The 12,511-nt window shown below is 37.8% G+C and overlaps 1 protein-coding gene across 1 annotated transcript in view; it reads right to left on the bottom strand.

Annotated features, from left to right (window-relative positions):
* Nucleotides 1–826: 826 nt before the first annotated feature.
* Nucleotides 827–12,511, bottom strand: part of adcy7 (adenylate cyclase 7) — a 55,979-nt gene continuing 44,294 nt past the window's right edge. The window contains exons 17-26 of the mRNA XM_079810930.1: nucleotides 12,350–12,487; nucleotides 12,034–12,120; nucleotides 11,572–11,750; nucleotides 11,110–11,221; nucleotides 10,830–10,988; nucleotides 7,844–7,990; nucleotides 7,154–7,258; nucleotides 3,933–4,047; nucleotides 2,304–2,428; nucleotides 827–2,163 (exon numbers count right to left, since the gene is read on the bottom strand). Of these exons, the coding sequence (XP_079667056.1) occupies nucleotides 2,017–2,163; nucleotides 2,304–2,428; nucleotides 3,933–4,047; nucleotides 7,154–7,258; nucleotides 7,844–7,990; nucleotides 10,830–10,988; nucleotides 11,110–11,221; nucleotides 11,572–11,750; nucleotides 12,034–12,120; nucleotides 12,350–12,487 (1,314 nt within the window). The 3' untranslated portion in view covers nucleotides 827–2,016. The remainder of the gene's footprint in view (nucleotides 2,164–2,303; nucleotides 2,429–3,932; nucleotides 4,048–7,153; nucleotides 7,259–7,843; nucleotides 7,991–10,829; nucleotides 10,989–11,109; nucleotides 11,222–11,571; nucleotides 11,751–12,033; nucleotides 12,121–12,349; nucleotides 12,488–12,511) is intronic.

The following is a 12,511-nucleotide window of genomic DNA, read 5'->3' as shown; positions in this document are numbered from 1 at the left end:
CATCAAATATGGTAAATGGAAGCTAGTTTGAGCTTTTGTTTACGATATTTGATGTGCTCTATGTATGTGTTGATCATTGTTAATACGTAAATAAAAGCCTAAATTGTTAAAGCATATTAAGCGATCATGTCTCTTCAGAAAACTTGAATTAAACTGCTCGATTTATAAGGATGATGTTTGTATTTATTTTGTTTATGTGTGAAAGTTCTGGTTGTGTGGACTTATGGAACTATTCAAAATATCGTGTTCATGAAAATGAATGAATGAAAGTCTTGTGTGTTTGGAACAACATGAGGGTGAGTAAATGATGACAGAATGTCAGCGGATAGCACTTGTAAATGTCTGAATAAATGATTCAAGTTGAGAGCGGTTCATAGCATCAGTTGTGCTCTCTGCTAGATCACAAATCATATCATGCTTTGGGAGAATTAAGAGTAAACCTTAAAGGAAATGAAACCAAGACCTCCGAATGTTATTACATGTATCACCACTGACGCTTTGATTTGAAGCCAAAATAAAGGTTTTTGTTTACGAAGAAATAAGGGTAATTCTAATCAGTCTTCATATTTGGCAATGCCAGATATTACTTCAATGACAAACATTACCAAATGCACTTTTTAAATTAAAAGCAATATTCCTGTCTGAACTCATCCATTGGGAAATAATGTTGGTTTGTGTTTTGTAACGCTCTCAGATTTGTTATTGTGGTAAGGCAACAAATAATTGATCTGTTATAGTACAACTATACAGTATCACTCTGCACAATGTCCCATGCGACCTATGACCTACAGGTATGCGTTTCAAAATGCTACACAGGAAGCGTATTGTAAAGTGTAAAATGATTTATTCTGTAACAATGCATACAAAACAGAGGACACGGCAGGCGTGTGCCTCACAAACATTGCGGTACAGAAAAGCAGCACACAATCTCAAAACATGTAAATTCAGTCACACTGTAACACTCTCCGAGTGCTGAAAACCCAGAGAGGCGCATAAGAATTAAGAATTGCAATCTGAATTCATCAGACAAATACTTCCCACTTTCACTAAGCATTCTCACGGAACAGAAGCTGAGACCATTTGAGCAAATCAATTTACTGCGATGTGAGCTAAGATGCATGAGTACATCCAGTCGTAAATATACAACTTTAGACGAGAGAAGCCACAGAGCTATTTGGTCAAGATGATGGGAAATCGATGAAAGTACACTTTCACTTTTAGATCATTTAATTTCAGTATATGTAAACATTCCTTAATAGTTTTCATCTGTGGCATATTATGAAGCTAAGGAAGGCCCATCTCCAACATTCACATTCTCAACTCAAAGGCAACAGCAAATCAACACTGCATGTCAAAATTTGGCATTCAAACCACTTGGCAGTTGTTTTTAAAGAAAATACAACAAAAAAGCATCTTACAGTATGTAGATTCAAGCAAGAAAAGGCATCCACTATTTTGTTGGTCCAAAAGTTGACAGAAAGGTTGATAATAAAGGACACGTTATTTCAAACGACTGAAGAAATTCTAGATATTTTCACATATTTGATAATGGGTTTGTGTGAGTCAGGTGTTCCCCTCTGCCGACCAGCTCAGTCATCCCAAATCAGTCTAAATCCCAACATGATCAAGGCCACTATGACAGCAGTACCCAGAAAGTCTGAGAGCAATACTGAGAACCAGTATTTTCCTTCAGCAAACTCAGTTACCCACTGTCTGTGGCTTGTGTCCCATAAGAGGATCAGTTCAGTTCAGCTTGTGTTCGTGTGAGATGTGTGTGTGTGTGTGTATATATATATATATATATATATATATTGCTGCATATCTGAGAGTTTCAGGTCTCCAAATGCTGCCAAAACAAACTCTAACATGTTCAGAAAGAATGTGCGGTTCTTTAGACATGCTCTAAAGAAACAAATCCAGTAGCAATAAAACATTCTCGAAAGAAAACAAAGAGATCACATATAGGTCCGGAGTCTGTGTGTGTGTGTGAAGCTGTCAGAGGCAGAGGATTCGGTCTCAGCTCAGACCAATGCCCTGCTGTTTGCTGGAATCTGTGCACACAAAGAAGGTTTTGAGCTCTCCTTTGCCCTTCACATTGATCAGGCCACGACACTCACATGAGTAGCCCAGCTTCTGCAGGACATCTGACGTCTCCTCTGTCACCTGCCACACAAACACACGTCATAGCAAAAACGGATCTTCTTTTCATGAGGGCAAATCACTTAGCTATTTTGAAAATCTAGAAATGACAAGAGAATTATTATCATAGCGGTGAGGTACTGTAAGAGTGATTCAATCCCTACCTGTATTTTACCCAGCTCTCCAGTGCTTTCCATCCGGCTGGCCACATTCACAGTGTTTCCCCAGATATCATACTGTGGTTTCCTGGCTCCAATCACCCCAGCAATCACTGGGCCGTGGTTTATACCTGCACAAACACACACACATGCAGATCAATGGAAAAACATGACATTTACATGATATCTGCGTATGAATTCATGCTTTAGCACCAGTCATTTACTGTGACTGTACTAATCGTCCTTCCAGACTCGCGTACATTTCATTTGTACAGAGAGTCTGGCCACTCTCCATTGCCAAGCGTTTACTTCCTTGAAGGCGGGTACTTTGTTAAAGTTGAAAACTATTGGATCTGTCCAGAGACACTCTGGATCTGCCATAACCAATCGCTAACGTTTGGTCGTGACATGTGTCATCTCAAACTAGCGCACAACATCAACGTCATCGTGTTCAGCCACTCCCTCTGTTCGCTGATTGGACCGGTTAAAATTTGACCGGAGAAAACCAGAGAATTTACCGCAGTCCCAGACGGAGTACTGAAGGAAAATGAAAATTGAGCGGAAGTACGTAGGAGGGCGGAGCCAGGCTATAATCATGCATGATATGGGGGGAATCTAAATGTGATTTAAAAGGCAATAAAAAAAGGTTTGATGCACTTAGTCCAAAGTTTTTAAGGGGAAAACATCAATATGATTATAAAATAATAAAACATTTTATTATTATTGTAACATTTCACTGTAAAATAAAAGAGTTTAAGATAATGCAATAATAATAGTACAACTTTTAAATGACAAAACTGATATTTATGGATGTCTTAATTTCTTAATTTCAAAGATGTGAAGATGGTTAGATGGATTGTTCACAATTGCTTGTTATAAGTGACCCAAACACATGCGCACGAAGGACCAGCATTTACTGAGATCCAAGCCACTCTGAGATGCTGAAAACACTATGTTTTCATACACTATGAAAACACTATGATAATGAGCTGCTTGCGTGTAAAAGAACACAGTGTCGCACTTCACTCGAAAACACGCAGGGCATCTGTTTATTTAATTCAATCGCAGCCTTTGCGACGCCATTAATCACACTATAAAAGCTCTTATTTCAATGAATCATGTAGCCCTGAACTGTTGTTGTTAAGTGACAGTGAGACAGTATTTGAATCTCAATATAATTTTGGCTCACAGACTTGATTGCACTTGATACAGTGAGCTTCATCCTAAAGTGACTGCTGGAATGCGTTTTTTTGTTTTCTAATAAAATCTTTTAGAGGGGATTTGTATCTGTTATTATAATTTGATCAGATCTCAGCCACAGATGGGCGATATGTTCTCAGACTCTTAAAAGGAGCATTTATGAAGCATTTCATGCCAGTTCCCGAGCGCATCTGTTATCCCTGAGCTGCTGAAGATGCCCGAGTTCTCTCTTATGAGCTGCCTTTGTTTTTCAATGAGATTTACAGCTACATCCTGTATATATTGGTTCATGGAGTTGTCTAAAATGAAATATCTCTTGAAATACCTGGAGATAAAGTGTCCTTCATCCTGATGGTGGAGTATTCATTCGGACCCCAAGCAATAACTGAGTCATTAACAGTGATGTAGAATTGAGGGTTGTGTAGTCAGACTTACCGACGCGAAGCCTGAATGTGTTGAAGGAGTGTCTGTTGATGCCGTCCAGCTTTCCGATCAGAGCGATGGCGAACTCCACCATGTTTCCTATCTGTGCATTCTGCCTCTCGCGGTCCTGAGAGCACACACACAACAGAGCTCAGAGATACATATGATGTAGTTTGAAAGACCCGTTTACAAATGCAGGGTGACCAGGGGTCAGAGAATTAAATTGACTTGTATAGCTGAAAGGAACTTCTCTTTCATTTGGTTTTAAAATGTGTCCAATTTTTATCACCTTATCCATCAAGAGCACCTCAGTCACAAGTGACAGTCACAACTTTCATTTTCCATAACAATATAGTCAAGGTGAATTGAAATCTTAAAGCACAAATGTATTATTCAAATAAATAAATACTTTCAGCATGCTGACTTCTCATCTTTGTTCAATCTCTCATGTAATTCATATAAAAAAAAAAGGAATTCCCTATAATTTGTCAGGGATTCTCAAGTCGGTGATTCTCAAACAGTGGGGTGCGGGAGATCAGCAGAAGAACTGCAGAATGGCGGTCAAGTGCGCGAAAAGAGGTTGGTGCTCTGCTTTTATAAAGCGTTACCGAATGATTATTCCACTGAATCTTTCTTCTTCAGAATCAGACCATTGCCTTTGCATCTTCTGAACAAGCCTGACATACTGTAAGTTCATTGCAATAGAATCACACATATACAAGCAGGCATTAAAAAAAAGAGAGAACAAAAGAGAAGAAATCTAGATACAAGATAGAAAGAAGAAATCAATACAGATTGAAATATCTGATCAGGCGGAGGACCTAGCCAGGTCGCACACTGAACTAGCTGTGCCCGCACCATAAGCTAGGGTTGGGAATCAAATTCCCATCCTGGAATTGGATACTTAAGATCAGGAATCGATACTTGTTATACAATTTACATTTCTATTCCACTTATCAATTCCTGTGTGCACATTTTAAAGTGATTTTAAATTATTTAAGCGCAATAAGATGCACTCGCTTCTCATATTAGTGTGCATGAATTCTATTTCGCGTCTTTTTGCACTTGAACGGACAAATATACACAAAATTGTCAAAATATCCCAGTAAAGTCACTGATCTTGACTGAATAACTTTAGTAACTTTAATAAGGATTAATCTTTATTTTAGTTATAAAAAGAGCAGTGTTATTTTACATTGATTATATTTGATTTCTTGAACTTGGTTCAGTTGTATTTATTTGTGCCATTGCTGATTTGTTTATTTGTTCTTATTTTATTATTGACCATTTCATTTGTCTTTAACAAAGTATATATATATATATATATTAGTAAGTCTAGTTGTTTTAGCCGTGTTATTTTTGTTAAAACATAGGCAAAAGCTCCTCATATAAGTGTTCTTTAGGTTGCTGATTTATGTTCATGGTATTCAGCTGTAACAAAATGTTTTGCAAAAGACAGTATATTTCCTTATTTGATTCTCTGCATAAGAATCGGAATTGCTCAAATTCAAACAATACCCAACCCTAATGGCAGTGCTGATTATAAGGTGTGTAACGTGTCTGCTTCTTTTGTAAGCTCTTTGAAAGGGGAAGCATATTTTCAATGGTATTTAACTTGTGGATTCAGTCACTTAAAAGACAAAGAAAAGCGCATTGCGCAAATATGCAAATGTTGTGAACTATAAGACAGCCTGAAATGATTTGAAAAAGAAGAATTTTGCTAAAGCTACAACCAAGAATGAGGGTTAGTTGATTATAGCTAAAATGATCCTGTGTCATTTTGAATATGGAAGACATTGTACAAAATCGAGACCTCTGATAAATCCAAGAAGGTTTACTAAATCTTTAAGCTGAAAGGAGCAAGAGCCAAATTGTAGACTATTTTTGTCTGCTGCTTTTAAATGCCTCACTTAACTCTCTTCAATATTTCTGCAATTCAAAGTAAAATGCAATGTTGGGGCATAGGGGCCTCAGAAGGTTTAAAACCAAAAACCATGACCAAAAAGGTTTGAGAACCACTGTCTTAAGTCAAGTACATGGCACTGTAATTACATGCAGCGGTGTAGACTTATGATGCCATAAGAAATCCATCAGTCAATTTTGTGGTAAATTGTGGTAGATGTTTCAATCAAGCTTTTAAAATTCACTGTCATTAAAGATTTTTGCTCCTGAATGAAAGTTTGAGGTTTAAATAAGCTGAAAACGACCTGTTGCACCATTCATAATAGCAATCATGATGTTGCATGTTTATTAATATAGAAATACAAATGAATTAACCTTTTGTGCCTACATCTGGGTGAAACAGATTATTGAAAAGAAAAAATGTAGGGCGGGGACCTGAACTGAGCCTCGGGATCGAGCCACCTTTATGGACAGACTTCAAATTACATTTAATGTGTGGCTAAATCAGAGTTATCTAAATTGAATCCACATAATGTTTTGCAGTTCATTTTCATTACATTTCCTTTTTAGTAATCCTAAAGCAAAGCCTCAGTACATGCAAATGCAACCGTCACTGATTGGAGCATAATGACACACAGCGAGTGTAAACTGCCTGCATTCCATTTAGAAGCAAAAATGTGAGATAATAGCTAAGAAATGTCAAAAGTATGACAGCAAAAAGTGACAATTGATGTTTTATAAACAAATTTCGGGAGGAACACATTCAGGAAATTAAAACTGTTAAGTGGAGCAGACCCAGATAATTAAACCTAATTGAACACAAGAGGAGCTCATTAAAAAATCAACGATAGGAGGTGTATATAGACTGCCGATTTACCTTCCTGTCGTTGACAGTTTCTTAGCATCCCTCCACCACCCCTTCTCCTCACTTAATTAAACTCACATAAGACATCAAATTAATATATGTAGTCTAGTTCTAGACTATTTCCATCACGGGGGGGTACTCTGGGTTCGGGCAAAATTCCGAGCCCGGAGCCCTCCCCCGGACAGCACGCCAAATACGCATAATATTTACTCTATTTAATTTGATGTAAGTGTGAACTCGTGAAATTAAAACAAAACAAACCGTAACCGTTGCCTCCAATTAGTATCAAAGAGAGCATCCTTCTTTCTTTTTTTTGAGTTTTAAATTTACAAGATACATGAGAAGTAAAGGCAGACGAAAAGTTAACACACTGACAACATTTATTAATGTTATGAATGCATTTGTGAGAATCATTGTTTAAATGAAATATGACTACATTTTTGTAGATGTTTAGGTGGTGCGGTACCTGGCTGCTCTGCTCTGGAGGTCCACTCAGTCCTGCAGCAGCCATGTATGTGCTGCCGATGGTTTTAATCTTCTCCACACCGCTGAACTTGGGCTTGGACAGCAACTGCAGGTAAGGAGAAGAGGGAAGGGCTGAGCGGATGTCAATGATTCAGAGCAGTTGAAATTCATGCCATGATGTTATCTTACATAATATAATAAGAACTGAAAGAAGTGGGACAGCAGCCATACCACACTGAAACTCAACACTAGTAATAAGTGAAGCAAGCCAAGCATGGACCTGTATTTAGATCCTTCTGGGTGAACCGGGTTGTTGCCAGAACTGTTCGGTTAAACATGAAGTCAGTCAACCCAGGGCTTTGTTTTGGTGGTAACCACCAACATTTCCAGACCCTTTTCCTGCTGATGCTTAATCCTCAATCCAAAAGCAGCACACAAAAATAAGCAGCTGAAGTGATGGGAGTATACAGCAATGGCTGCCTCATTTCATAACTCTACTGGAATGATAGCATAGGTGATGCCCTTAGAAGCGAAAGCTCTTCAGATGTTGGCAGAGAAGCACTATTCATTTACAATGATTCTTCCATTCATTCAGGGAATGAGAGGGAAGTAAGACAGCGGAATAAGAAGATTAGAGAAAAGCAGGACCAACACATATGCTGCGAGACGTGAGACATGACATAACTCTGACCTCATCAAAGTCAGCGATGATCTCATTGAGGAGCCTCAAACACTCCAGTCCTTCTTTATTGATGTCACATTCAGTGTAGAACTCTTTGAAGTCCGGCACCGAGGCAAACATCACACATACGCAGTCATATGACTTATAGTACAGGTCCTGGAGAAGAGGATCGGAAAGACACATGAAGCAAGAGTTCAAGATTCTGTGGTACAATAATTCACATGGCATAACAGAAACGACAAAAACATCTATGATGAAAGGATATTCACAGACTCATAGAAGACATGAGGTACGACTGATACGACACATGAGAGTTTTGAGTAACATGAAGAAAATGTCCACTAAATAAAACTTGAGGCATAAATAAAAACAGCGGAGGAACAATAATTAATGTATTGATGGATTGAAATGTATTGACACCTGATGAATTGTTTCACAAAGAAAACAAAATGAAAAACATACACTATGTTGCCAAAAGTATTGGGACACCCCTCCAAAACATTGTATTCAGGTGTTCCAATCACTTCCATGGCCAAAGGTGTACAAAATCAAGCACCTAGGCATGCAGACGCTTCTACAAACATTTGTGAAAGAACGGGTCGCTCTCAGGAGCTCAGTGAATTCAAGCATGGTACCATGATAGGTTGCCACTTGTGGAATAAGTCCATTCGTGAAATTACCTCACTACTAAATATTCCACGGTCAACTGTTAGAGGTATTATAACAAAGTGGAAGCAATTGGGAACAACAGCAATTCAGCCACGAAGTGGAAGGCCACGTAAAATCACAGAGCATCACACAGTGTGCAGAAGTCGGCAACTTTTTTTCCTAGTACAGACCTTCAAACTTCGTGTGGCCTTCCGATTAGCTCAAGAACAGTGCATAGAAAGCTTCATGGAATAGGTTTCCATGGCCGAGCAGCTGCATCCAAGCCTTACATTACCAAGTGCAATGCAAAGTGTCGGCTGCAGTGGTGTAAAGCACACTGCCACTGGACTAAGACGTGTTCTCTGGAGTGATGAATCACGCTTCTCTGTCTGGCAATTAGATGGACGAGTTTGGGTTTGATGGTTGCCAGGAGAACGGTACTTGCCTGACTGCATTGTGCCAAGTGTAAAGTTTGGTGGATTGGGGATTATGGTGTGGGGTTGTTTTTCAGGGGTTGGGCTTGGTCCCTTAGTTCCAGTGAAAGTAACTCTTAATTCTTCAGCATACCAAGACATTTTGGACAATTTCATGCTCCCAACTTTGTGGGAACAGTTTGGGGTGTTCCAATGTGACTATGCACCAGTGCACAAAGCAAGGCCCATAAAGACATGGATGAGCGGTTTTGGTGTGGATGAACTTGATTGGCCTGCACAGAGTCCTGACCTCAACCCGATAGAACACCTTTGGGATGAATTATTATGAATTATTATTTGGGATGAATTTCAGCTCCTCCCCATCTAGTCAGCGCTATTCAGCGTGTTCCAGAGTCCACAGCACCAGCTCCAGCATCAGAAGCAGAAGACAAAGTGTGTTTATCAATAGATTGTCATGATATCTGCATCTGCAGTTATGTACCATTTCAATGCTGTTTATATAATGTGACGCACGATACGAGATATCCACTGTAAAGATTTCGCTGCGTTCACCCCTCATCACACTATCGTTTTCCTCCAGCGAAAACGGAACATGAAGACACTTTGGAAAATGTTATTTTATTTGGAAAATTTTTAAATTAAAACGTATTATTGTGGATGTGGCATTAGATTAACATCATGCACAGAAATAATTAAATACATAATCACACTGTAATGAACTCTATGAAGTTCATTTAATCTAAAAATTTGAGTTGATACAAATAAATAGATTTGTTTATTTTACAGAATGTTGACAGAATTAAAAATATTATGTTATCTGAACCCTTGTGAACCTTTGTGAAAAGTTCAGTGGAAAACAGCACTCAGTCAATGCACTGATTTAAACTGCTTATCAGAGTGAATGACAGAGAGATATCATGTAGTTATTCCGTTCTACTAAATAATGACCCAGCAGCTGATTGTGACATTTGTGTGACATTTATGATTTCTGAAGGATCAGATGAAAATTCAGCTTTGCCATCCCAGGAATAAATATATATTTTTTAAATATATTAAACTAGAAAGCAGTTATTTTAATTTGTAATAATATTTCACAATATGACTGTTACCATATTTTTTTATCAAATAAATTCAGCCTTGGTGAGCATAAGAGTCTTATTAAAAAAATTTAATGATCTTTTTAAAAAAAAATCTTACAATTTAAAATAATTTCCGGACAGTGAGAATAAGAAAAAATTACCAAAACCATTACACTAATATATAATTGTAAAATTATACTAACATTTCTTAAAGGAACACAGATCAGGGAGGAATAAAAATCTCTGTAAATATTTCAGGCCTGTTTTTTTCACTAAAATTTCTTAAATATGAAACGGTAAAGTATTGACTGTGGTAGAAAATGGTAAAGAGGTTACTATAAAGTACAGCGTGGAGTGACTGAGTATTCTTTGTATAGTCTACTTTGTAATAGGTACAGTATGATATTGGAATGGTATGGTGGAGTATTGTATGATATGATCTTGGGCGGTATATGGCAGTGTTTCCCAACCTTTTTTGTCTTATGTACTGCCACAACCCAATCTATAAGGCTATAAGGCAAATGTTAATTTTACACACATCATTTTGTATTCTTTCCTAAAAAAGATCAGGAAAAACCATAACATTATTCATAAATAGTTATTTTAATATATTGATGTCCATTTTGGTTTTAAATATTCAACAAAGCAAAATCGAAATCTTTCCAAGTGCCCTCTGGAACCGGCTTAGGTACCCCTGGTTGGGAATCACTGGTATATGTTTGGTCTTGTATGGGAGACAGAAGCGGATGATATACAGGTTCATCCCATTCACTCGAAGCCGGTTCCTACCTTGTATTTCCGGTTTAGTAAAGAGATAGTGGACAGCAGCCCCACCTCATTCTTTTTGTTCTCGCCCACGAAGAGAGCAGCCACGTGCGCAGGGAGAACATTCTCCAAAAGGAGACGGTTCAGGTTTTCGCACAGCTCGACTTCTTCCTTATCGGCCATGTTCTTGTTCTTCAACAGGAAGTCCTGACGACAACAGTACTCATTCTGAGGGGAAGAGAGAGGACAGAGCAAGGGTGGATATGACTTTCTTTGCTCTGTATTACTGTATGTGGGGTGTGTGTGTGTGTGTGTGTGTGTGTGTGTGTGTGTGGCATGAGGTGTGTACCTGGTATGATATGAGCACCATGGTTAAGAGGAAGAGTGTGATGTAGATGCAGCTCATGATTTGTGGGTGCTTCATAAGTCCTGCTTTGCGGATCAACATATTTCCATCCACACTACAACAGACAAACAATGGACATGATTATACCAGAGATGCACAGATATTAAAATCCTTGCCAATACCAATTATTATTTTCATGTTATGGGCAATAAATGGCCAATATTAAAATGATATACTATTTTGTCTAAATAAATGTAATTTAAAACACAAAAAATATATTGCTTTAAATGTCCAGTGTTCAAATATAAATAGAATAACTTTAAGTTAGAGTTAGATGATACGCTTATCTAAATGTAAAAACGGGAAATATGAGCATCTACAATTAAATATGAAATAATGAAAATTATATGAAAATCAATTATGTATAAATATAAGACACATGCATGTGTATTTGTGGGAGTGTACCAGCTGTAGTTGCCGTAGAGCAGGCAGCTGTAGCTGGTGAAGAGATGTTCCTGGGAGTAGAAGATGATGATGTAGGAAATAATAAAGACGATAAAGAGGAAGGCCACCTTCAGCTCCAAGCTCACCCTCAAAAACACGCCACAGGCGATCAACGCCAATATACAATTATATACGGAGTACTGGAAAGACAAACCATACAGAAACTAAATGAGTCTTTTTTTTTTTTTTTGCCAACAAGACAGTAGTTATAATACTCTCATAATCTAATATCAGGGCTATGACACTATGATCTTTTATAAAGATGATAAATGAGTATATTAAATAATAATGTAAATAATTTGTTAGGGTTATGATGTGGATGTGGGTTAGTTTGTTGTATTTATAATTAGCTGTATATAAAATTAACAGAAGTTTAGGGTATGTCTCCATTTAGATATCTAAATAAACATGATTGCTACTCACAGGCAAATACCAGAGGTCATCATCAACAGAATTAGAAATGCTGCTGTTATTTCGTGGCAAAGTGAAATTCTCCGGGTTTTTAAAATACTGTGGAGTGAAAGACAGTTTGATAGGGAAAAATATTAATAGATGAAACTACTTTTGTAGTGCTTCAGTGAACGCATATACCAACAATATTGTCTGAGGACCTAAACATAAAAAAAGTGTAATTTCTGTTGTCTGGTTTATATTTTAGTGTGTTACACTGCATGAGACACTGAATTAAATGATGTGTGTGTGTGACCTATATTGCAGTGACAGAGAGGCTGAGCATTACCAAGTTGAACATGGCGATGATGACAATGACTGCGGTGGCCAAAGTTGCCAATGGGAGACGCAGAAAAGGTTTCTTAACCACTGCTTCTGAAAGAGCCGGGAGCCATGTACATGACTTCAACTTCTCTGGAAACATCCTCTGAGCAAGAAAAAGAAGGGAAAA

This window comes from Gobio gobio, assembly GCF_949357685.1.
Source record: "Gobio gobio genome assembly, chromosome: 2".
Taxonomy (NCBI): domain Eukaryota; kingdom Metazoa; phylum Chordata; class Actinopteri; order Cypriniformes; family Gobionidae; genus Gobio; species Gobio gobio.
Note: the sequence above shows the minus strand (reverse complement) of the source record. Positions and strands in the feature narration are given on the sequence as shown.